At 43.3% G+C, this 27,119-nt stretch overlaps 1 protein-coding gene across 4 annotated transcripts in view; it reads right to left on the minus strand.

The window, feature by feature from the left end:
- Positions 1-27,119, minus strand: part of Gria1 (glutamate ionotropic receptor AMPA type subunit 1) — a 298,993-nt gene that overhangs the window by 110,442 nt on the left and 161,432 nt on the right. For 3 of the 4 annotated variants that reach the window (XM_027938610.2, XM_027938604.2, XM_027938603.2), the window contains 3 exons: positions 26,477-26,530; positions 8,207-8,368; positions 5,802-5,969 (listed from right to left, as the gene is read on the minus strand). In XM_027938610.2, the coding sequence (XP_027794411.1) occupies positions 5,802-5,969; positions 8,207-8,368; positions 26,477-26,530 (384 nt within the window). The remainder of the gene's footprint in view (positions 1-5,801; positions 5,970-8,206; positions 8,369-26,476; positions 26,531-27,119) is intronic. The other variant, XM_027938605.2, reaches the window with a different exon arrangement.

The raw sequence follows: 27,119 nt of genomic DNA on the forward strand, positions 1-27,119 counted from the left end.
CCAGGACTCAGGGTGAGAGGAAGCAGCTTCTCAGAAACTTCAGCTCTGTGTAAACCCCAACCTGCTGTCCCCATCCATCAGTTCTGTGCTCTGGGAGCTTGGCCATGCTCTCTGACCCCAGAGTGAGTGGGGTCAGACTCATGAAGCCCAGGCATTGCTTCCTGGTCCTGCTCCTGGCGCCATCCTGGTGCCTGTCAACTCCCTCTGTGACAGATGGAGAATTAACCTGGAGTTTCCTGTAAATGGTATTGGGTGGGCACTAAGTGCCAGCTCAGAGTCCCCTGCTGGTGGGGAGGCTGAAGCACACATTTTCTTTCCTGCCTGGTGATGAAAATGTCTCCAATACTTGAGGCATGTTAAAAAACATTTTTTTTCAATGACACTTGTTAAAGCATGGTAAGGAAGGCTCTCTTCCAGACAATTATGATAGGTATAGGATCATGTTTATAGGATATTTTTCAGTGTGGGAGAAAGAGATCAGGCTCATCTTCAAATGGGCAAGTGGGGATTTATAGCGAAGGAATAAGGTGGGGTCAGTGGATGGAAAATTACTAAGAAGAAACAGGAAACCTGAAGGAGCAAGGGAGATTCTGGCCTAATAGGATTCTTGCTGAAGACAAAACAGGATCATTGTAGATTGCCTGAGAGATGGTGAAGGTTGGGGAACTGGATCATGGAGGATCTTGCTAAGTTGACTTAGTTGGGTTCTTTGCTAACGCTGGATTTTATTTGGAAGTGCATGGATAAGTCCAGGAGATTAAGAAGCCCAACTAAAGTTTGACCAAGCATGGAATCTCTGTCAGTTGTCAACATTGACATCTTTCCCCCAACCAAAATGCCCTGGGGGAGACAACAGGGCCACTCTGGACCCAGGGCTTCTACACACTCATTACAGCTACCTTCAGGAAGATCCTTCCTCTGGTCCCTTCTTCTAGGTGCTCACTTGTGAGGCCTGCGACCCAAGACTCTGCTGGATCTAGTTATTCAAGACAGAAGAAGTCTCAGAAGCCCTCTGAGGTTGCACCTTTCCCCCTGAGCAAAGGGAAGAATAATCCTGAGTCTAACTATCTCATGCAGTTTCCTGAAGATTCCAAGGAGCATATGCATTATGCTTTTTTTTTTTTTTAATTTTGAGCTTTATGAGAAGCCACTGAGGGAAGAAGCACTATAAAAATTGGGTTCATTTAGTAGATGAGGCAATTCAGGCCTAGAAAAGTTGAGTAAGTTAGTCCAGGATTCCCCTGATAGTATTGGGTGGAGCCACAGTTAGAATCCAGCTCCTTTCTTGCTAGATTCCTAACAGGCCAAGTGTGGCACCCACAAAGCCTTGCTTGCTCCATCCCTCTCGTCTCTTGCTGGGTGTCAACATCCTCTCCTAGAACCTTCAAAACCTGGTTTGCACCTTGTTCAATTTCACCCTTACTTTAAGGCTTATCTGACCATTCATCTTGTTTTACTTCTTGTTCACTTTTTTTTTTTTTTTTTTTTGCATTGCTAGGAGTTAAAACCAGGGCCTTGAGCATGCTAGGCAAGCTGTCCACCACTGAGCTTCATCTGCAGCCCCACTTTTCACTCAAGTGTCCCAGTTCCCATGGTAAATGACGTGTGTTCACCCTAGTGAAAGGCCCAGGTGCCCTCCTACCGGAAGCCTTGCTGATGTCCACACTCCTCAGTGATGTCTTCTGCCCTGATTGTCCATGAACCAAGAGCTGGCTTATGTGATTTAACTTTTCCTCTACACCTTTCTAGCAATTATTTCTCATATGCTTGTCTTGCCTTCAAAAACAGATCTTGAGGGACTGTGTAGACTCCTATTGCCAACCCTATCCCATTTGGCAATGTGGGGGCCATACCTGCACTTCCATAGGCTTGATTATTAATTGACAGATGATAAAAATAAAGGCTAAGAGGAATGAAGCATATTTAGAGCAGGTATTCTAAACTTGAGGTATTGGGCTGGACTTCTTGGAGTGTCTATGTTGGCCCCACTCCTGGTCATGCAGAAATATATGTAAGTACATGTGTATGTTTTTCTGGGAAAAAGAGCCCAAAGATTTTTCTTGTCTTTAATCATATCCCTAAACGTTTATGACCTCCCACAAGTTAAAAGCTTGACTTGGGGATTTGGGGCTTTTTTTTCAACCAGAAGCCGACATATGGGCCCCCTAGTGCCACCTCCTTCCTGGAGTACTAAGGGTTTCCAGGATGTGAGCTCATTAATATTCTGGACAGCTCCCTGCAAGGCAGGCAGGGGGCAGGCAGCTGGGCTGATTGTCTTCTCTCTGCTGCTAGGAAATTGCAGCAAGGGAGAGTGGGTGTGCAGACAGTGCCCAAGGCCATGTGCTGCAGGGACTGGGCCAGGGCTGTGTGTCTCCCCTGCTGGGCTGGGTCTTTGAGGCTTCAGAGCAGTTAAGTGTACAGAAAGAGGTGTCAGCTAAATGTGGATTGGAGTCCAGTTTCACCACCACTGAGCTATCTTATGTTAGGAAATTTTTAACTTCCCTGAGGTGCAATTTCTCCATGATTAAAGCACAATTCCTGACACTAGATTTTTTCAGTGTTGTATCGAGGATTCAATGAGATAATACATGCACGTGTACATAGTAAGCCCTTCACACATCGTAGACATTATTACCAGTAAGTGTTACAATTTGACTTTCCAGTTTTCTAGCCCTCCAGGTAGGCTTTGCTGGGACTCCAGGCCTAACTCACAGATCGGAGCACAAACTGAATCACAGTCTTATCCCAAAGTGTTACCTGAAGGCCAGTGGTTAGGGCTGCAGAGACCCCTCAACCCCTGGGTTCCCAGGCATGGATGGCATCAGCATTTACCCAGCTCTGGTGACTGCAGCTGCAGCCTGGTGGCCTGGCTATTTTTAGAGATGGGTCTAGAAGGCGAAATGACTGGGCAGTGGACATGCCTATGTGTGGAAGACCCCGGAAGTCAATGATTACAAGCAAAACCTCTTAGGGTCCTAGGCTAGGGCTGGGTAGGAGGAGGGGCCCTGGGCAGGAATCTGGTTAAACCACTGCAGTTAGGCTGCTGTGTGACCTGGGAGGAGTCACGGGGCACTCTGGATCTCTTTTACAAAGTGAGAGCAAATGGGAGTCAGTAATCTCTAAGGTCTCAGCAATACACTCTTGATTCTAGGTGCTTAACAGAGATTTGGAAGGGCATCAGTGTGAACAGCTGGTTTAGGGTAGGAACATTCTGGTTGGTTTGCTTTTTCTCCATTAAGGCTAAAGGGTTCTCTTGAGAGAAGGCCTTGCCTTCTCTTATGGTCCCCAGAGCTTGGCTCAAGGCCAGAGCAGGCAGGCAGCTCTCAGGGAGCTGCTGATGGACAGGCAGGCACACCCACGTCTTGGCTTCAAGACAAATAAAAGAGGTCACTATTCTTTTTAACTGCTTTTAACTGGTAACTACTTCCTCTCCGGCCCTAGTCAGAGCAGAAACAGAAGAATGAGTATATATTACAACCAGAAGGACGTGGGGTAGACCATAAGAAAAAAAAAATAGACTGAGTTCTTGGAGCTATTTGAGACTGAGGAGCCAAATTTCCAACCTACTCATTTTCATGGATAAAGAAAAGGAGGTCCATGGGAGAGCACAATGAATATTTGAAGGTTGCCCAGAGAGACTTGGAGCTTAACTCTCCTGCCTCCTGGCTCAGAGCCCTTGCTGTCACTCCACATTGCCTCCCAGCCTTCATCCCTGTCACAGTGGCGTCAGAATATCCTATCAGGGACGTCATTAAGATGGGAGAGGCTGGGGAGTCAGAAGGCTGTGGAGCCAAGGGCAAGTCCCTGGGACCTTGAGAAACCAGACTCACATTGCAAACAGAATCTGTCTGGACTGTGGAGTCTGGAAGAGCATGTTAAATAATCTGGGGGCAGGCGCTGCCCCTCGGGCAATCTTTCTAGAAGCTGCTCTGGTATCTGCTGTTGCTGCTTAGTGATTTGGAGGTCGCCCTGCATGGAGATGGGTGGGGACGGAAAGGGCTGCTGACGTTTCTCCTTGGCATGTTCCTCCTGTCATGAGCAGGTCCTCTGCTTAGCCTCATTCTGAAGGACAGAGCTCCATATTCTCCTCTACACAAAGGCACTTCATCAGGGCTGAGGAGCAGTTGGTGGAATTCCTGTCTTGCCTTTTTCTCCAGGTTGTGGAAATTGCCAGAGCTGTGCACGTGTGGTTGGAAAACAAATGCAAAGGGTCGTACATTTTGCCCTACATTTCTCCCTATTCAGAAACTCTTCTCTCCTTTCCTGGGAACCTAGATTCATCTTCGGTTGAATGCACTCTTAAAAGAAGATCTGGTCTTACCCAGCCACCTCAATTGGTTGGGAAGGATGGATTCTGAGAGACATTTGCACCAAAATATCTTGTGGTGGTTGGTTTGCCAATACACCTGCTGCTTTGTCATTCCTTTGTGCTTAGTGCAGGCTCCCTCCCCCACCCCTTGAGATATACAGCTTCTCCATCAGGGGAATAATATGGTGCTGTGCATTGGCAGACTGAGAACCTGGGATCAAGGTGCTTCTAAAGACATCCAGAGACCTCTAGGAGCTCCATGAATGATAAATCAGAGGGCAAGTACCCAGAATATTCTGAACCAGAAATGTCAAACATGTCTACATTTGCTATTATGGGCCAGGCTCTATGGGCAATGACCAAACAGACTCCAGTTTACCCTGAGACTCCATGTCATGTAGGAGATGCTTCTCCCATGGGAGCACCCCACCTCTATACCTACCAACAATTGCTTAGCATAGCATATTGGCAACACAAAATGGCAACATTGTTCCTTCTATTCTATACACTTGAACTTGGGCAATGTACCCCAACCGCATAGAATGCTAATGTTTGTCTAGACATTAGTAACCGTTCTTTAGCTTGTACTCAGCTAGGGTTGTTTTGGCCCACTTCCCTTTTTGCTTATGATTTTAGATCTCATGATGTTTGTTTGTAGTTTTGAATCATAGCAACAGCCTCTATGATTAATGTACGGATATGCTTTAAAACGTGTGCTCTAACCCTAAAGGGGGTCGAAGGGTGTAGATGTGCAGCCTGCCCCTAGGTCTGCCAGCTGGTGAATCTGGGCCACCAGCTGGGGAATACAGATGGTTCCATGTCCTACTTCAAGACTGACCAGGTGATTTAATTGCAATCTCGAGATAACAATGCCACTGTCACACCCTGCTTCCAAGGCAGACCTATCACTGATGGCACATTTATACTCTTATCTGTGCTATAGGATTCAGCCTCAGAATCCTTGACCTCACCAAACAGTTGGAGTGGACATGGCCATTTCTATTCTTATTCTTTATCTGCTCTCAAGTGCAAACCAAATTGGGGATCACAATGCTGAGAAGCAAGAAGACAGGTTCAGTATTGAGAAGCATTCTCAGTGTCCCTGCTTGCAGCAGACCCCCATGAAACCAAGGTAATGAGGACAAAGTCCAGGGGACTGCCAACACAGCTCGGTGTCACCCCTTATGTTTCATTTCCCCTCCCTAAATACAGAAATTGTCAGCTTTTCTTTTTCAGAACAATCCTCAAGTAGAAAATAAAGCTGTTTCACTACAAGAAATGACTATTCTACATTATTATTATTATTATTATTATTATTATTTTAATTTCGATGTGGATTTCCATGTACGCCAAGAGCCACAAATAACAGAGTGCTTGCTCCAAACTTCAGGCATCTTCTTCCTTTTCCTTCAAATAGCTTGCTCTGCCTGAATTTGATACTGGAACTCCCCACTGGGCTCCCATGAGAGGTAGAAAGCACAGCCAGACTCACCTGCTGTAGGGCTCTCTGGATGTCAATCCCCTGCCCCCAGGGCACGGCTGGGTTGGCCAAACAGTCACCAGCATTCCCCCGGCGGGATATGTCAATCCTCTGCCTCCGCAGGCTCTGGAAAGCCTCAGCCATCACCTTCACCCCATCATAGGTGAGAGCAGAGGTGTACTGGTGGGAAGAATGGGGACAGGTATCAGAGGTTGCTGATAGGAAGATGGTGGGGAGTTGGGCGGGAACTGTGCTTCCTGGTGAGGAGAACTGTGCAGGGGCCAAGTGCCAAGTGCAGGTGGGAGGCAGCCATGAACCCAGAGAGCGTGCCTGCCCTCACCTGCGGCTGCTCCACCTCAACAGCAATGTTGCCCTCCTGAGTTGTGGGTTCAGTATGACCGGTTGTGACTTTCAAAGAGAGGTCAGAAGTCTAGATTTTTGAGTACAGTCTTAACATTTTTAAAATGTCAGTTAAGTTGGGGGAAAATGCATATATTAAGTAAAACACATTTTGCAGCCAAATACATGGCAAATCAGTTTCTTTTCTCTGCATTATAGACACCAAGTGGGCGCCAGGATGAATTGTTTATTCCACCATCTCTTGTAATAGAAAAAGAAAAAAAGAATCCCAAGACAAGTGAACTCTTAATTATTTCTGCATGTGGTATGTTCATATTCTGTACCTCCCATTGAGTTTATTAATGATAGTTCTCAATTCTTCCCCCCAAAAGGGGATTAAGATATGCATGAGAAAAAACAATTTCTTGGCTTTGGAACCCACATGTGTCTTCTTGTTCCTAATACCCTTCCTGTTGTTGGGCACACTGTGAGGTTGTGATGGAGAACTGTAGAATGAATGTGTAAGTATTTTTCCAATTTTTGACATTGATTTTTGCTATGGTTTAGACAGGAGGTGTCCCCCCCCCCCAAAGCTCATATGTGAGACAGGGCAAGAGGGGTTAGAGGTGAAATGATTGGGTTATGAGAGTTTTAATCTAATGGGTGAATTAATCCCCTGATAGGATTAACTAGGTGGTGATTGAAGGCAGGTAGGGTGGCTGAAGGAGGTCACTGGGGTTGTGCCTTTGGGATATGTATTTTATCCCTGGTGAGCTGAGCTCAGTCTCTCTCTGCTTCATGTCTTGATCTGCTTTCCTCTACCATGCCCAGAACACCATGATGTTCTGCCTCACCCTGGGCCCAGAGCAACGGAGTTGGCCATCTATGATCTGAGACCCCTGAAACCGTGAGCCCAAAATAAACTTTTTCTCCTCCAAAATTGCTCTTGTCAGGTCTTTTGGTCACAATGGTGAAAAGCTGACTGAAACCATTTTTCTTATTCCTGTCTTTAAAAATTTATATGACATTTGCAAATTAGGTGGCATATTTATAATGAATGCCTGTGTGGCTCATTCATGGCTATAAGCACAGTGGGGATTTATTTGTTTAAGCTCATACTGATGAAGAGCTAAATCAGTTCCGTCAATAGTGGGATAAGAAACATCTCCGTTATACAGCCTGAAATTCACAAAAAGAAATCAAACTAGCAGTAAGAAAAAAAAGTCCACCAAGGATTCATTGTTTGTCCTAAATAAAAATTTGGCCTCAGAATCCTTCTCAACACGGTATTCCACATAGCCACTGCCGAACTATTTGGTTTTACATGGGGAAAAAAAAAATCACTTGCTATCAACATTCTAAACCATGCTCAAATCACAAATGAAATAGATCTCAGCTGCTGGACTCAGGGCTGCATTTGCCTGCTTCATAACTGAAATGGGACCCAGGAGTAGAGATTTGCTGGTGAATCCTCAGTTAGGTTTTCCTGATTGTTAGCTGGGCTCAGGGTTGTGCAGAATGAGAGCCACCTCACTACACAACTGAAGGAGGTTCTATCCTCCCCCCAAATGAGCATCTTCCTGAGCTGTGCAACATGGTGCTTCTGCCAGAGTGGACAGAGGGTTTTCCAGCTTCCCTTGCAGGGAGAGAAGTATTCTAAGATGTGGCCACTGGTATGTGAGTGAAAGCTCTGCATGGGACTTCTGAAAATAATTCTTAAAGCAGGGAGTCATGAGATAATGGCTTGAGTTTAAGCAGTCATCTTGGGCTGTGGGGCTGTAGACACATCCTCATCTTAGCATAACAGGTGAAGAATCCCGATGACGTGCAGCCATTACACAAGCCCTGGATGGCTGACTCCTGAATTTTGCTTGCATGAGAGAAGAATTCAATGTCTACCTTTCTTGTCAAAACTATTGTTTTGGGTTGTCTGATCTTTTAACATACACCCAATAATGTTTATGGATATATTTTCCTTTGCTTGTTCCTTTTAGAAAACCAACTCTTTTCTAATGGCTAACTCTCCCTCCACCCCCAAATCCGGGGTAGGTTCAGGGACCGGGCTGTGATTCCCGCACCTTAGGCCTCTTCCAGTCCACCCGGGTGTGGTCCCGAGCATCGCTGCTCTTCCACTGCTGCATGATCTTGGCCGGGACAGTGTCCGTGTAGTTCACCAACTGGAAACCTGTCACGTTCGCTCCGCTCTCCTTGAATTTATTTAAGTCAATGTCCATGAAACCCTGTGGAGGGAGGAAAGGGAAGAAGCCAGACACGTGAAATCAATTTAACCATGTTACAGAAGCGTGGGATTTTTCTATCCTGCTTCCCAAAGTGGAACTGGCTTAATGAAGAGACAGTGTGTCTCCCTTCCTTCTGAACTTGGCTATCCCTTTGTCTGTGCATGATGTTTGCACAGCAGTTAGGAGTTCTTGCCCAGGAGCTGGCATACCTGAGTTGAAGTATTGGCTCACAAGCCACTAGTTATCCTACCTTGGACTAAGTTACTTGGTTTGCTTGTCTGAATAATGGGGTGGTTGCTGGGAAGTGTGTCGGGGGAGATGAAATAAGAGGATGCGTGTCAAATGTGTGGTTTAGACTTGGTGATCAATAAATGGTGGTGCAGAATGAGCAATCAATCACTGGTGCAGACAGGGTCATCAAGGGATGGCTAGGATTATCATGATGATATAGACACATGCAACAAAACAACCTTTAAGAAGGAAGCTGCCTCCATTGTCACCCCCACCCTTCACACTTTTGAGAGAAGAGGTATCTAAAGCTCATCAGGGTCAGATTCCTATGGATCCCCAAAGTCACCACTAAGCTTGTGGAGGAAGCTGGATTCTGATCTGGGATCTCTTCCCTCTCTCTGTGCTCTTTCATGGACAATAGACCAGGTTTGCTCTACCTGATGAGGCCTGATCAATTTTAAAATATACAGAGGATTCTTTGAGGATGGATTTCCTTCCAATTCAGTAAAATTCACTCAAACTCAGAAAGCCTTCAACTTTAAAGGAAACCTTGCATTGGCTTAATAGATTCAATAATGTACAGTACTTTCACACCTTTAACCCTTCATATTCCACTAACCCTTCATAAGGTACAAATCATATGTCCATCTGCCAGATGAAGAAACTGAGACACAGTGGAGGAATTCTCTAACAGGCAAAAATCTTTCAGTAACTTAGTGACAGAGAGTGGACCAGAAGTGAGTTTTTCTGTCCGCCAATTCACTCCTTCTCTCAATCACAAATTCATCATCCAGCAAGTATTTTTGAGTACCTATCGTGCAACTATTCTAAGAGGGTGAACGAATCAATTTTCTTTCCTCAGGGACCTTACATTCTAGTGGGGAAAGCAGACGGCAAACAAACGAGCCAATAAACATTTAGCATCAAATGGTCCAGTGGAGTTCATTCTATGGCACCCAGTGAGTCCTAAGAAGAAAGATAAAGTGGGATCAGTGGAGGGGGAGGGGCTGTCAGGCTGTGGAAGGAATGACCAGGACGGGCTGCCAGAGGGGGTCCTGTTGTCACAGGGACCAGAGTGAGCTCTGGGAGGAAGCTTGGCTTGTTCCAGAAACATAAAGGAGGCTGATGTGACTAGTACAGAGAGTGAGGAGGAGAGGGTGGGAAATGAGGCCAGGGCAGCAGCCCAAGGCTGGATCACACAAAGCCTTGCATGAGCTTGGGTTTCTTTTTATGTATATTAGAGACCCACTGCAGGAATTTGAGCAGGAAACATGAAGTCTGTTCCTGTTCAGGTCCCTGGCTTGGGGTCACTGCCAAATCCCAATGAGAGAAATGGGTGAAGGAGCAGCAGCATCCTGTAATGGACAGGGGAAGCCTCAGAGGTCTGCGTGCTGACCCCAGCTCTGCCTCAGAATCCAATGGCATGTCCACATCTCTTAACTTCTCATGACTTCATCTAGTTTTATCATGTAAAAGAGTGGACATGATGATTCAAAGTTATCATCTCCCACCTGTGCCTCTAAAGCTGTGCAATTCTTTAGTGTTTTTATTTTATAAACCAAACTCAGTCCCTCTCAGCCTTTGCCTTTACTGTTCTGTCTGTCTGGAAATAAAATTTCCCTGGCTGACTCTTTTGCATCTTTTGGATTTCAGCTAGAAGATCATTTCTTCAGCAAGGTCTTCCCTTTAAAAAACTAGTTCTTCTTGCTCTGTAGTAGACACTGTTGCATCTTGTTTATTTGCTGTTCTATTTTATATACTATCTGCAAATACCAATTAACCTATGTCCAGGGTAAGCTGGACCTGTTGAGGGGTTAAAGCACCCAGGAGCAGCTCCCAACCAATGACAGATAGGGAGTAGATATATGTCCCAGAATCCTCTCTCCTGGGTGCATAACTACAGGCATGTTCTACACTGACATCTACAGGGCTCCCAAGGGACTGCACTCCCGCAGCAGCCAGCAGCGCCAGTATCTTGACAATGTACCTTTATTGTCTGCCTTCCCTTCCCTATGTCACTTCCCTGCTTCCCCGCTGGTGTTTCTAGAATTGGCACCCAAAGAAACCACGTGTTCTTGAATCCTTGCCTTTGGATCTGCTTCTGGGAGAACCTGAGTTGTTCCCAATACAAAGTTGAGCCAGTTCCATCTCAGTGTTTGCTGGAGTCTTTCCAGAGCATTTATCTCCATTTGAGATTATCTCATTTACTCATTTGTCCCTCTGTCCTCTCTCCTCTATTGGAATGCCAGTTCCAGAGAATGGAGACCTTTTCTTGTTTTGTTCACTGGTATGTCCTAGATTCTAGCATCTAGAACCATGCCTGGCATAAAGAAGATATTTAGTACATATTTGCTGAGTGAATGAATAAAAGTCAGACACTTTCTTCAAGATTCCCAATTAGCCAGGGGAAATATGACCAGCAGGCAGCAGTACCACTGGATGATTTTAATTGGCTGAAAAGAGAAACTCAGATTAGAAATAACTTTTGAGATTAACTTGTCCCACGGCCAGAGTTAACAAGTCATACAGAGGTAACGACTTTGCACTCTGGTACTAGCAACCTACTGATAAAGGTGAAATCAGAATTAGGTTTCCCTGACCAATATGCATTCTAAGATTTTATGTCACCTAAGAGTACAGCCATTCCACCTCTGGTTAAAAGCCAGAAAACAGTTCAGAGACTTTCCATATTGTTTAGAGACTTTAAAAAGTACATCTTGTTCATAAAATAATGATTGAGAGAACAAAATAGAAATTATCTCCCACAGTCAAATTCTGTCACTTGCAAATCTGTAACAAGCTCCCGGGCATTTTTTACTGACTGCTTCCATCTCAAACATAACAGAGGCCAAAGGAAATGCAGAGTTTGTTCAAACATAAATGCTGTTCAACTCCATCACCAGAATGTCTGATTACAAAATTAGTGGAGCCAAGCCTTGGTTATACATAATCAAACTGATGGCACTCTCCAAGCAAACTCCCCTGAAACTGCAGAAAAGAAATAGAGGAAGAATGATAACACAAGCTCCTATCTGGGACGTTAACTACAAGAATCAAAATTAGCAAATAACTTGGGGTCAATGTACGTTCATCTAATAGCTGACATTTCCTCTCCTACGTAAGATTTCATGCTGGGAATGATAACATTAAACCGTACAATGTTCTTAATCACTAAGAAATGAGTCTCTTCTAGTTACTAGGCTTGATTTCTCCATAATGAAAGAAAATGGGCTCTTCCAATATAAAAATGTTCATGACTAAAAGGGGGAAAAAAGATATTAACTCTTTGCCTACCGGTTAACCTGAAAATTCAACTCACTTTTTTTCCCAGGAGATGCATTAAACAACATGTAATTAAATCATTTTCTAATTTTATTTCCCATTTTAATATTAAAAAGTACCCTGGGAGGTAATATTTGATAATTAGTGCATTTTTCTTTATCTGCTTTATTTGTGCTATTAATTATATAATATTGTTTAAGGACACTATGTCGCTAATTATATTCTATTAGAGATTTTACCTTTGAAGTTCAATTACTGCTCTTTGAGCCAATTTATCTGTTTTATAACATGGTCTAGAATGTTGAGTGGATTGTGTGACTACTGTGATTATGTGACTACTGTGATAGAGTAGACACTGTGACTACTGAGTAAGAATGAAATTAATCTACAAGCCACTTGTTTTTCTCGTTCTTCAGCCAGAGAACACAGGTCTCCTAAGCTCACACTCTTTTACTGTCCCCACAGCATGGGCACCAGGTGCTGCTCTTCCCAGAGTGACAATTTCTTATCCAAAATAGAAATAGGGACTGTGCCCTCTCTGGGCTCTTAAATCCCTATGTTGCTGCCTGCTGCTTAGGTGCCTGTGTGCATTTCACACTGTCAAACAGGTGACTAATGAATGGGTGAGGGGAGAAGCATGCTCTGCCTACCATCTTCATTCAAGCACAAATGAACGGCTAAAGAACTGCAGGCTCAGGGCTGGTGGTCCTTAATCTTAGAATACACAGTGCACCTGGGGAGCTTTCGTAAAATTGCCCTTCCTAAGGCCTGTCATCCTATAGCCCCAAGAGGAAACTAAGTATACTGTATTTGGACAAAACTCTAATGCTGGCGAATCAAAAAATCTGATTCAATGTATTAGAGTTATGAAGGTAATCAGCAGAAGAATTCCAAATAAGAGTATAACTAGCAAACATTAAGGAGAGGATGTGGGGAACACTGTGAAAAGATTCATTATGTTTCTAATGGGAGTCACAGATGGGGTTAAGTTAATAAAGCAAGAAAAAGAAACAGACATATTATATAGAAGTGTGGGGAAAATGATCAGAACAACCAAACACCGGAAAGGTTTAAAATGTTTGCTTCTACAAAATATGAGATTAGAAAGAACAGGTGTTTGCTTTTGATTTTATGCCCTTCTATAATATATATTTTTAACCATGTGAATATATTAACTTTTTATTACTGTTTAAAAAGTAACAATGGACCCTCAGGTGATTCTGATGTACTTCCCTGGTTAGGAAGCATCCCTTAGTCATTGGGAAGTTGGGGAGACAGTGACAATGTCAGGGCAGGGAAGAGCAGACACTGTGTGTATTGAAGCTTTACTGAGGTCTTTGAAGGGCATTCTGCTTAACCTGTAACTCCTGGTGTGGAACTGAAGAGCATTTGTGTTGCTAAATTGCACGGCTGACATACAACCTCAGAAGCATGGCTCCTAAGGATAACAAAAATCATAATGGTGGCTAAAATGCCATTTCATCGGTATTATAAAACTTCATCTATACCACCTTTCGGGAATTTTGAGATTACTACCATAGAAAAGTGAAAAATTAAATAATCAAAGCAAGAGTGACCCCTAGACTTATTTTAAGCATTTCCTAAGCTCTTATCCTAAGCCAGGAATTTAGTTCAATGCTTTATTCACATGGTCCTAGTCAATCCCCTAAACAATCTTGAAAGATAAATGTGCAGAATAGGACCTGGATGTTGATTTGCATAAATGAGTAAGTCTTCATTCCAGTTATCTGATGAGAACTTTGCAAACTTCTCTGAGATCACACAGCAAGCAAAGATGCAAATGGTGGTCCAACCATAAAATCTATCTTCTTCTCCAAGATGGGACACTGCCCTACTAGAGGAGGAACATATGAGCTTTAATTGCCCTGGCCAAAGAGGGACCAAAAACCTCAGATCATGGCAGACACCATTAAGAGCCCAGAATAAATGGGCTACAATGGTGGCCTTCAAACATGGTTTTCTGACTTGAAGTATTAGAAGCAGTAGGTTCCTCTCCTGGACACCAATCCCCTAAAGTATTTAGGTGTTTCTAAAGCCTCTGACTTTTCTGAAGTCCACTGGTGTCCACCTACCCTGCATCTATACCAGGGCTCAGCAAACTTCTGCAGAGGACAAGACTGTAACTGTATTTGGCTTCTCAGAGCTTACGGTTCCTGTTGTAACTACTCAGTTTTACATTATAGCATAGGAGTGGCCATAGACAGTGAATGACTAAGGATAGTTCCCAATATAATATTTTGTTGGATACTGAGACTTAATTTAGTATAAATTTCACATGTTGCAAAATATTCTTTTGATATTTTTTTCCCTAATGATTTAAAAGTACAAAAAAACATTATTAGCTTATGGGCTATACCAAATCAGGCAGTTGGGGATTTGACCCATGGCACATATTTTACTGATTCCTGATCTAGGCAGAAGCAAGAATCTCTGTTATTGGAGATCTAACCAAACCCCCTCATTGTAGGGAAACAGGTCCAGAGAGTAGAACACCGGCCTAAGTTTGTACTGCCGGTGAGAGGACCACGTGGGGTTAGCATCTGTCCCTGCTCTGCAGCCACCATAGAAGGCAACATAATGCTGAATGGCCATTTGAGTAGAATAACTAGGAGTAAAAAACACTCAATTAAGTAAACTGATTAATGTAGGCAATGTATCTGCCATGCCAATTAGAATTTTCAAAGATTAGAATAAAAAGGCATTTCAAATAATGATGATATCTTTATTTAAAATGCCTTTTTGTTAAACATCTTTAGGAAGAGATGTTTAACACTACAACTATATCGGATGTATTTTCATCTTGCCGTGAAGATTTGGAGAATGCTTGAAGGATCCCGAAGAGGCTCTGGGCCATCATGACTATTAATTATGACTATTAATTATCATATATGCTTGGAAATGATTATGTGTCATTACCGGTTATTTAACCTCTTCAGGGTTCAGTTCTCGTCAACATGCAGATGCAAGCACCCCTATAGCACAGCCTTGGTGTAAGGTTTAAAAGGAATGATGTGATGAGGCACTTGGAACTCCGTCTGGCACATAGTAAGTGCTTAAGGAACGTTCGCTTCTGTTCTCATCATTGCATTCACCATCCTTATCACGGGGGCAAAAGAGGTTAGGTGTTGTTAGAGCTGCTTTAAAGCTAGGCACTGGGTCAGGCAAGGATCCGAAGAAGAACATGAGGCAGGTGTGTAGGAACACAGCTTTCGAAGGATAAAAAGCCTTCTCTTCAAAGCTGGGTTTCCCTTTTTCTTGGATTCTTTCGGGGGGTCACATCCAAGCCATTCAACCCTCATCATCTACACCTGTCAGAAGGAAGAAGGAACATCCAACCTCACTAAAGGAAACGGGCCAGGGAGGAAGGTTTATTAAACACGTCCTGGCACATCAGAGAGAGCCCTCCATCCACCCCAGCCCCTTGAGAACAGAAAAGGTGAGATTAAACCCAATCAAAGAACTTGTACTTTATATTCTGAATAGCACAAGTTGAACATGTCAAGTTTCCCCAGATTGTCAGAGATCTTAGATGACAGCTCCTCAGAGAGAATGGTTATAGGGAAGTGTGGTTTGAAACTCCTGTTACATTAGCAATGCTTGCAAAAAAGAGGCAGTGCTCAGCCTAAAAAACACTAGAGGGAGAGGGAGAGGGTAAGTGAAGGATGTACTTGAATCTCAGAAGCATTGACATGGAGAGGAGAAACACGATTTGTTCTCTGAGGCTCTGGAATGTAGGCCAGAACTCACAGATGTCAGAAATCATGGGAGGCCGACTTGGACCACACAGCCATAGTGTTTAACATTCACAAAGCCTGTTCTGTACAGGAGGCACTGTGCTAGTGTCCTCCTTGTATTACCTCATTTAATCTTCCTAATGGTCCTGTGAAGTGGGGACTGCTGTCATCCCATTTGCAAATTAGAAATTAGAAACTTGAGTCTGAAGCTTATGGAGTGGCTTTTGACCACTCCAGCACAACTGGCGAGGGACAGAGCACAGAGTCCCAGCAAGTAACCAGACGCTGGGGCTTGTTCCCAACCACTGTGCATCCTGCTCCTGACCACTAGTTCAGTCTGTCTTGCTCATTTATCTTCTGGCCTGCAAAGAATCACTTGGAACAGCCTGTGTCTTTACATAAAGAGAGACTCAGCAGGTTTCCAGGAGACCAGGACGTTTGTCCTCAGTTCCTTTGACCTGTGCTGGGACTTGGATGCTGAGTCACCCAGCACTTTATTTCTCCATCTTAGGCTCTGCCCAGCTATCTCATGGAGACTGTCGGGGTCCCTCTCATCTGCCCTGCCAGGCTGGGAGTTCCTAGAGGGTAGGGGCCTTGCCCTCACAGGATCCACACACAATAAGCGACAAAGGAACAGAAAGTCGTTGCTCACCGTTTCCGCAATTTTCTCACAAACATCAATCCTCTCACCTCTTAGCCTCTGTTTTTGTCTTGTGAACCAAAGAGGCCTTTTTATTGCTGTGTGTGTGTGTGTGTGTGTGTGTGTGTGTGTGTGTGTGTGTGTTATATCGTAAACCAGGTCATAAATGAAAGTGTCAGGAAAAGAGTTTTAGGGACAACCCCTTAAGTCCTGTCCTGTCTTTGAACCTCATGAGTGCTTTGCCCTGGGTCAACTGTCTCAACCTCTCCAGGGGTGAGTTTATTGATCTACAAAATAAGGGCCTCAGCTAGATCAATGATCTTTCAAGCTACCTTCCTGCAGCTGACATTCAGAAGTGTCCATGTTGAGTGACAAGAAGGGCAGGAAGGACAGAAAGGACAGGCTCCTACCTTCCCACTCTGTCTTGTCCACCAAGACAACTCTGCTTTTTTAATCTATTTTACATAGTGGGCTTCTCCTGCAAGATTCCATGTGAAAATAGAGCTTCAAACAAAAAAGGGTGGAAACTTCAGAGCCTGTTGATTTCTCTCCTAAGGGCTCTTCCAGCTTTGATCCACGGTTCTGGGATCGTAAAGGTGAGAGCACATGAATATGGATATATATGAATTCGTGGAATACTCTTGGGCCAGGGACTTAATTGTGTCCTCAAATACTCATGTCTCTGCATAAAAAGCTTCACATTTTCCTATTTTAGCCACTTTGACAAACTAAACCTTTAAGGTGTCCTCACCTGGTATAATCCCTGGTAATCACATGGACTTATCTGGCTCCCAATAAGTCAATAAGGCATTGTAGCTGTGCTTGAGTCAGCTAATAGTGGGGAAAAAGCAGGAGTCAGGTACCTGAACACACGGGCATCTCCAAACACAACAGCCTTACTCTTTCACACAGGGGTCCACTATTGACAAAGCTTTGTTAAAGACGGAATCTTACAAGCAGAAATCTTTCTCTTCTGGGATTTAGGACAAAATGCTGACACTTTGTGGTAGAAGGTCAGAGACCCCATAGACTGGGCTTTTGCAAGACGACAGAGATGCAGGACCTGGCCTGGAATTGGTTAGTTTTCCAGAGAGTCCCCTCCTCTTCATTCTGCTCTAACTTGTGGTCAGAACTGACATCTGACCTGGCCAACTACAGAGTAAGGGCCAAAGTCAAGTCAAAGTCCAGGCTTTCATACTTTCCTGGTAGGGCTGGGTCCTTATGGGTGGACTTCCCGGTGCACTTGAAACAGGTCCCAAATAGCGTCTTCCACTTATATGGTCACCACCTTCCTATCCAGGGAAGGCCAGGCAAGGACACAGAGCCAGGCCATCTTTGGTGTAATGCCAGTTTATGCATCCAGAGGGCCTCACGTACAACAGGCAAACATTGAATGGTTGGAGAAAAAAATGAAAGTCCCAACATGTGGTAAATTTGAAACCCACTGGAAATGGGGACAGGAATATTCTAGTTTTTTATTCATCCATCCATTTGCTCATTCATTCATGTGTGCTTAATGTTGCCAAGCATGTCGTAGACACAGGGATGTAGAAGATGAAAAGACAGGTCTGGTCCTTGCTCTCAGGTTACTTAGGGTCCAGAAAGAAAGGACAATCTTACACACGAGTAATTGTAGGGCAAAATAAGTGGACCCCAAACTGACTCTGGAGTTCAAGGAAGGCTTCGAATCAGAAGTAAGGAAGCTTGATGGAAAAGGAGCCTTTGGATGAGTGAGGAGGGCAAAGAACATGCAGGGAGAGCCTGCATATTTAGATGCAGAGTCACAGTGACAGGGTGGCATGTCACATTGAATGCCTGTGCACATGACCCTCGAGTCCAATCTCAGCTGTACCAGCTCCTTAGCTGTGTGATCTCAGGCAGGCTACTCTGCACCTCAGAATCCTTTGCTGAAAAATAGGGACTATTATAGTGCTTGTCTCACGGGGCTGTTGTGAGCACTAGGTGTATTAAATTTCACGTTCCTAGAATAGTTTCTGGCACGTAGTAAGCACCCACCTAGATCTCTGATTCTTGGGGATCCATTTCCCTCCCGCTATGTGATTTGCTCTTTTGTCCTAAAAGAGAAATGGGGGCTGAACCTCCCTACATATACATCACCCCAACCACCTGCTGACGCAGTTGTGAGTGTATCCTTCCTTGATGCTTCTAATTTGGTGGTGGCAAGGAGGTCCCATGCTTGGGAAGAGCAATTGCAGCCAAGGTCCTGCACATCTGAAGTGGCCTGCAGGATGCTGACCCAGCATGGAAAGGGCCATTTCAAGTCAGCCCAGGTGTGTCTGGTTTGCAAGGTAGGTGAATACAAGCACCAAATGCTTGAGATTCATAGAATCTCCTCTTCATTGTGGTTGAAGGGAGTGACTTTGAGAATTTTTTTTCTGGATACCTCTAGAGTGCAAATAGAGTTAGAAAAATTAGAACCCCAAATTGGACAGCCAGGAAGATCCTTTTGATGAATCTACTCCCCGTGAGCAAAACGGTATGCTATTCCAAGTTTTCTGAGGAATCTCCAGACTTTTTTCCATAGTGGTTGCACCAATTCACATTCCACCAGCAATGTTTGAGTGAACCTTTTTCTTCACATCCTCACCAATATTTATTGTTATTTGTATTCTTGATAATTGCCATTCTGACTGGAGCCACCATTTGACCCAGTTACACCACTTCTCCATATATACCAAAGGACTTAATAAACAGCATACTACAGTGACATGACCATATCAATGTTTATAGCAGCTCAATTCACAATAACTAAGCTATGGAACCAACCAAGGTGCCCTTCAACGGATAAATGGATTAAGAAAATGTGGTCTTATATATGCAATGGAATATTACACAGCCATAATAAGAAGGAAGTTATGTCATTTGCTATTAATGGATGGAACTAGAGACTATCATGCTAAGTGAAATAAGCCGATCCCCAACAACCAAAGGCTAAATGTTTTCTCTGATATGTAGATGCTAACACATAGTAAGTGAGAGGGAAGGAAGAATAGAATTGCATTGGATTAGATAAAGGGGAATGAAGGGAAGAGATGGGGAAGGGAATAGGGAAGACGGTAGAACTAATTGGACATAACTTTCCTATGTTCATATGTTAATACATTGCCAGTGAAACTCCACATCATGTAGGACCACAAAATGGGATCCTAATTAGGACAAGTTATGTATAATGTCAAAATACACTCTACTGTCATGTATAACTAAAAAGAACAAATTAAAAAAAAAAAAACAATGTGCCAAATTTCAAACAAACTAAAACCTTCTAAAAACAAGAAACAAAAAAAAAAGATTTGCACAAATGGTAAGGAGCCTGTGGCAATTCTGCTGTACTTGCATTTCTATAAGTTTACTTAAATCAGCTCTTTTTTTCCTTTATCTTGTGAGGTACATATTAATATTCTGATTTATAGATGAAGACAGTAAGGTACAGAGGGTGAGTTGACTTGCCCAGGGACTCACAGCCAACAAGTGGCTAAGCCAGAATGGAAGCTCAGGGAGTTTCAGGAGGAAGGGGATCTATTTTGGGGGATTTTCTTCATAATAACACCAGTCTTCACAGTTGCAAATATTTTCCTTATTCCAGCAGTGTGGCCCTTGGAGAAGGAGCCTCGTCTTTACCATTGGAGATGTTTAAATCTAAATTCTAGCTTTTATCACGTGGCCTTTTCAAGATCCTTCAATCACTTGACCCATCTTTCTCACTCAAAAAACGACACTGTCACCTCACCATTCTTGGAGAGACGCAGAAACTGTCATTGGAACTCTACAGAGTTATCTTGGAGGATGGAAGGTGAGTTCAGAGGGTAACCTAGATTCCACTTGCCCATTGAGGGGCTTGGGTTACCCTGGAGGGCCGCCTCCTTTGGCATCTTGGCTTGCCTTCCTGTCCATCCACTGCCCTCCCAGAGGCTCTTGGCAGTGTCAGGGGTCATGGGTTCTAACTGAAGAAAAGTTGGGGGAGGGGGAAGGATAAACTAAAATGAGCCCCATTAGCAAATAGAGAAACCCTGAGAGGGACATAGGAAGGAGGAGGGAGCACTCTGACCCTCTGTCTCTAACTTCTGCACATGTATATCACACACACACCCAGGCACATCGACACATCAGGAAAATATAGAAAAGCAACAGTCAGGGACAGAAAAACAGCAAGTGATTGCTGCAAATCCCAGTCCCACCCTGCTGTTAATTCTGGGTGACCTCAAACATCACTGTCTGTCTCCAGACCCAGAGTGTCCATCTTGTAAAATTAGAAGCTGGTAAGATGAGCTCACCTTCAGCTCTATTTCTCAAGGATTCTTCAAAGCAGGAAGAGGGAGAGCTCTTTCTAGGGTGCGGGTGCCTGGATACAGCATCAGGGTCCTTCCAAGACACCCTGCAACACCCTGAGCCTGCTCTAGCCTCTGATTGCCACAGTCTTACAGTGCACGTGGCCTTTATGGGTCTTGCATGACTGTTACAGGACGAGACTGTTCACTGGCATTATTTTATGTGTTCTGATCTAGCTGGAAGGCAAGGCCACATTGCAGCCATGGCAAAAAAGTGAAGGATTGTGTTTCGTAGGACTCCTTGTGCCAGGCAAACAGACACGCTTGGTCCATATTTGACCGTCATTTAGTTGGCTGTGAGAATCAAACCCTGTGAGAAAGCACTAGGAGAATGGAAGGTGACCAGGCTCAAGGAGCAAGGAGCAAAGACTCAGCACAGTGGTCACTTCAAATATTCAAAGGCTGCTCCGTGGAAGGCCTGCAGACCTGTTCAGCAAGAGTCAGAGGGCAGGCAGCATTAGAAGGGATGAGAAGGTAACCAGGAGAGAACAGAAAACAGGCTGCACCTGTTCAAGGGAGAGTGTGGACATGGTCAGTACCCTGGAGATGAAGGGCTGCCCTGGAGGTATGAGCTCCCCATCACTGGGAATTGCTCAAGCGGAAACCTGATGGATGGGCCCTGTTAGGGAAGCCGTGGAGGAGATTCTGTCCCTTCATGGGCAGTGGCTTAGAAGCCCTCTCAGGCCTGCCTCTATCTACATATGCATCTGCATATTCCTAACTTGATTCTTTAGCATAGACATGAGGATTTTGCCCTTAAGTGCAGGTGATGTGTGAGTGCAGGCGTCATCTTCTGAAGATGTCTAAAATTGGGTTGAGGAACCTAAAATTGGATTCCTTATCTCCAGACATAAATGTCTTCTTTCTCCACTAGTGATGATGATAATAATGACAATGGTGAATATTATGGTGGTAATTACCTATATTTATTAAGTGACTATGTGGGATCACATATTATGATGAGCACTTTATATACATTTTCTTGCTTAATTCTCCTAATGCCCCATGAGGAGGTAGATAATTTCATCATTCCTTTTGTAGAGAGATAAGACCATGAAAACTCAGAGAGTGAAAGTAATTTGACTAATATCACACAGTTAATAAGTTTAAAACCCTACTCTGTCTGACCCCAGATCCCACTTCCCCAACAACCCCCCTGCCATCTGCCTAGCCAGACGCTATAGAAACCAAACATGACCCTGTATGGTATTGAGTTGGCAGCAGGAGAGGCACTGAGGAAAGTGGGTGGGCTCAGCCTTACAGAAGGAATTGACAGATTTAACACTGTAGGGGGGCAAGGAGACTAGAGAACAGTTTCTTCTCACGGCTGATGGAGCAGAGGGGCAGCAGCACAGAGCTGGGTTTGGACAGGCTGCCGTATGGAAGAAAACCTTCAACTGTCACATTCCACAGGAGTTGATCTGCAAGCATGTTGGAGAAATGGCTGACTTCCCTGGACCACAGGTTCCCTAATAAGACCTGGTCTGACCTGGCCCCACCATCTCTCCCTCTGATTCTGTCTCACTAGAAATGGTTATTTTAATGGAATTCCATCAATATATGATGGAACAGGCATTTTACAGGAGTTTGAGAGCCTGAGTTTGAGTTCTAGATACATCATGGCCACAGTAGGCAAGAATTGAACTCAAATCTTCTTGTCAAGGACCACCCCACACAGCCCCCACACCTTCCTCTGTCTCCCTCATACCCGGCTGTCACAGGGCACACACTGTATTAAGAACACAGACCTCGGGTTCTATGGACCTGGAGGGGAAGCCCTGCTCTACCACTTTATAAACACTTGATCTGAAAGTCACTTATACTTCCTGAACCTCATTTTCTTTATCTGAAAAATGGGGATAATGTTATGACCCTCGAAGAGTATGGTGAAGGTCAAGACACGTAATTAGAGTCGGATGGGCATGGGATAGAAAAAAATGCATGTCCAGAAATGACAAATATATGGAGACAGAAAGTCGACAAGAGATTACCTGGGGCTGAGGGGCAGGGCTGGCAAGAGAATGGGGGAGAGTGTGTGGCTAAGGAGAAATGGGGAATGACGACTAACAGTTATGGAGTTTCTTTTTAATGTGATAAACATATTCTAAAAGGAATTGTGGTGATCATTGCACCATCCTGTGAACATACTAAGAACGATTACTTTAAATGCATGGCATGTGAGTTATAGCTAAAAAAATTTATTTTGAAAAATAAAGAAGCAGAGGCATAGCTTTCCAATTTCAGCATGGTTCATGTTCACTTTATGAGCATATCAGTGTTATAGAAATGTGCATTCATCCTATAAAATATGTACACAATAGGAATACACACCTCAACATATGTGTATGGAAATACAAACAATATGTGAATACATAGAGATGGGTAGATTCAGTCTATCAAGTAGGAATTCTCCACTTGTGCAGAATGCTTCTAACACTTCAAATGATGGTGGCATTTGGCAACACATTTGGTTCTTCCCTGATGACTCTATAAGTGGGAGGAGCAGGAATTGTTTCTTGCAATGGACAGATGAGGAAACTGAGGGCTGGAGAGTTGCCAAAGAGCACAAAGCTAGCTCAGAGTGGTATCTGGATATAAGTTAGGGCTTTTTATTTTTACTTTTTTGGGTTCATCCATAAACCCTGAGCCACCTCCTTCCCCACTCTCTTCCAGTAGTCCTCCAATGGTGGCTACCTGAATCCTGCAAGCACCTTCCAAATTGACACAAAAGACTGCTATTGCTACTTTGAGCTCATGCATCCTCACACGAACAGAAAGGACTACAAAATGAAAGCATATCTCCCTCTTTTTCACAGGCTTCTTTGGTCGCTATAATTACCCCCTAGTCACAAGCACACTGAAGGAGAGGTCAGTTTCATGTAACAGCAGGCTAATTATGTGGCTGAATTTCTAAAAAAAATATTATCTTATAAATTGTGTTATTCCTCTGAACGGGGAAGAAACACACCATATACTTGACTATGTTTCAAACTGAATTAATTAGTAATTTGAAGCCTAATTATCAACTAATCTATTGGAACATGCAAGTCTTTTGTATTTGGACGGTATACGCCATTTGCATCCTATTAGCTGGCAGTTGTAAGAGTTGAGAACTCATTAGGTCAGAAGAAGAAAAATGCAGATCAGAAGTATGTAGCAACCCAAGGGGCTGACTCAAGGATGCCGTAACTGAGGGGTCACCAGGCAACAGATGGAGGCTGGCGATCTAATTACCTGGGGTCTTTCAGGAGCTATGAGGCCACTGATGTGTAATTTCTATCTTACCCAAAAGAGATAATTATGCATGCTCCTGTCATTGTTCTGTGTGTTCCCAAGCAGCATGATGTCTACAAGGTCTCACTGAGAGATATCCTGAGGTCTTGGGAAAAGCAGTGGCTGTGGCTGCTAATCTTGGTGCTAGATGCAGCTCTATTGTTGACTGGCTATGTGATACTATGGTACTGTAAGTTTTGGCCCCTTGCTGGCTCTGTTTCCCTACAAGCAAAGTAGATTTAGATGGAGTTGATTTCCAAAGTCCCTTCTACATATCTGGGATTTGAGAGCTGTCAAGGGCTTTCCTTGCTCTCAAATCAAAAATTTCATTTTTGTAATTGTTCTATTGGGTGTGAGAATCTTGGTTCCCCAAAAGACTTTATGCAGTCACCACTTATTTAAAATGCAAATATCTGTGAGAAAGGTAATATATCTAGCCATTAACATCTGGGTCTAAATGAACCTACCTCAATAAACCCTTCTTACTTCCAGTCTTGAGCCTGAAATACTGGAACTGCCTAGGCAAGGAGGTTTTGTAGGATAAAGAAGGGTAAAGCAAGAACTAATCAAAGGCTAAAGACCCACCAGAAAGAAGGGCACATTTTAAGATTGGGAAGGATGTCTGGGCTCCATTTTTTAGATCTATGCACTGGATCTATGCCTTAGCTAACAACGTTTACTCCAAAAATAAGTACAAAATATCTTTTGATCAATGGATAATTACTGCTTAGAGTAATAATAAGGTTAAATAATAAAAAATGATACAAAATAACATACATGTTCAGTTAAGCTGGATTACAATCGAAAATTTACTATGGATAAAAAGTTAACATCACAACATAATGGAAACATGGGAAATTATGAAGATGGGCCAGTGTGACAAACTTTGTAGACAAACGCTACCATTAAGGGAAACCTGATACAAGGCAAAGTTTGTTACTGATTAATATTCAAGGCTGGGGTTGTAGCTTAGGCAAAAACTCTACGTGTTTGCCTAGCAAGTATGAGGCCCTGGGTTCAGTACCACATAAAAATAAATAAATAAAATAAAGATGTTATTATTATAATATATACTATAACAAAAGTAATGTTAAAAAAATTCAATGGGAACTGCAGCCACTTCGGAAAATAATGTTAGAGTTCCTCAAAATGTTAAATGTAACTGTATGGGGTGGTGCATTCTTGAAGTTTCAGCAACTTGGGAGGTCGAGGAAGGAGGATTGCAAGTTTGAGATCAACTAGGACAATGTAGTGAGACTCTGTCTCACTAAAAAAAATTTTTTTTAATTGCCAATGCTGGAGATGTAGCTCAGTGGTAGAGTATCTGTGGGTTCAAGTCCCAGTACCACACACAAAAAAAAAGACAACAAAAAACAAAAAACAAAGAACAAAACAGAACAAAGCCAAAATTAAATATAGAGTTTAGCACATAACCCAGACATTCCCCTCCTTGGTAAAGTTTGAAGAGAAAAGCTTGTGCAATCATGTTCAAAGCAGCATTATTTACAATCAACCCAAATGTAAAGTGTCCATCAATTGTTAATGGGTGAGCAAAAATGGTCTATCTATGTAATGGAATATTGTTTAACAATAAAATGCAGAGAGAGAGAATGCAAATCAGTGGTGGTTACATAGGGCTGGGGAGTTTGGAAGTGAAGAACAGTGACTGCTTATGGATATGGGTTGTGGGGTGGTGAAAGGTTTTAAGATAAGATCAGAGTGATAGTTTCATAACTGTGAATATATGAAAAACCATTACATGGTACAGTGTAAATGAGTGAGTTGTTTGGCATGTGAATTACAACTTAATAAAACCTTTGAAAATAAGACTACATGAGAAACAAAATTATATTTGACTTTGAGAAAAAAAGAGCTGCGGGAATCAAACCTCATGATAAAAACGGGTAGATGTGTCAGTCACGGCACAGAGAGAACGGACTTGACAAAGGAAACTCATAATGGCACATGGTGGCTGCTAGCTAAGACAGTGTGTACAGAAAATGATCCAGTAAACCAAGTGTTTGTGACATGGAGAATAATTACACTCAATAAAAAGAACTGCGGCACATCAAAATGAAAACAATTTTTTTAAAAGACAGGCTTATCTGTGCCATATAGAAAAATGGATAAATATGAAATGGACATCATATCATTCATGCTGGAAGATGGTTTGGGGTTAAAGATTTGTCAGTATTAGCATCATTATGATTTAAATGTGTTGTGATTATGAAAAGCAAAGCTGTCTTTGAGTTCAAAACAGAGGGCCCAAAGCACAGAGACAGCTCATATCCATTCAAAGATGTGATGACTTTGTCCTTATTATTGAGGGGCAGAGCCGATGAAAGAGGGACTTGTGAGGACGGTAGCTGTCTCTCAAGGACAGTCAGAAGTTCAGACAGTATGCTGGGTTTGGAAGCAGGATCCGGAGGAAAAAGGTAAATTTGGCAATGCTAAGGCTTAGTATTGAACTCTGAGCTGCCCCTTCCACCCAGACAGTTTACACCAGGCAGGGGCCACAGAAACAACTAGGAACCCCAAAGGCAAAAAGGCCTGAGCTCATGGCTTGCCAGGCTCTACTCACCAGATTTGCCAGGATGTAGTGGTAGCCAATGCCGTTCTTCTCTAGCTTTATAATCTACAAAACATAATAGGAAGGGCCTCATCAGACATACTAATTGTTAAAGCTACAATAACAGTAATAACAGCACTAGTAACAGACATTGAGTATTTACAATGTGCTCTTCCAAGTACACAAACTGTGATATGCCAACCATTCAATGATGGTGACATTGTTAGTATCCTTATTTTGCAGATGAGGAATAACCATAGACAGGTTGATTAAGCTCCTTAAAGTCGTTCAGCTGTTAAGAGGCAAATGTAGGATTTGAAATCATTTGTTTTTCTGATTCCAGGTACAGAATGGCATCACTGGAACCGTAGGGAGCTCACTGTACTCCTTCCATAAAGCCTTCCATGCACATGGAGATTGTCTATCCCGTAGGTGGGGATCTTACGTTACATGGAATCCCCTGTCACTGTCATGAGAGTGTTTGCTGCTTGGATGGTCACATTGACCATATGCAGATGCCCTTCTCTCTTTCCCTGAATTTTGTATTTTCCTTCCTAAGCCAGTTGGGTACTCAGGCATTAATAGGACACTCACCTTGGAAGCTAGAAAGGATCATCTGGTCCTAACCCTTACTGGACAGATGGAAAGAGGAGTG

The sequence above is a fragment of the Marmota flaviventris genome, chromosome 5, assembly GCF_047511675.1.
Source record: "Marmota flaviventris isolate mMarFla1 chromosome 5, mMarFla1.hap1, whole genome shotgun sequence".
Taxonomy (NCBI): domain Eukaryota; kingdom Metazoa; phylum Chordata; class Mammalia; order Rodentia; family Sciuridae; genus Marmota; species Marmota flaviventris.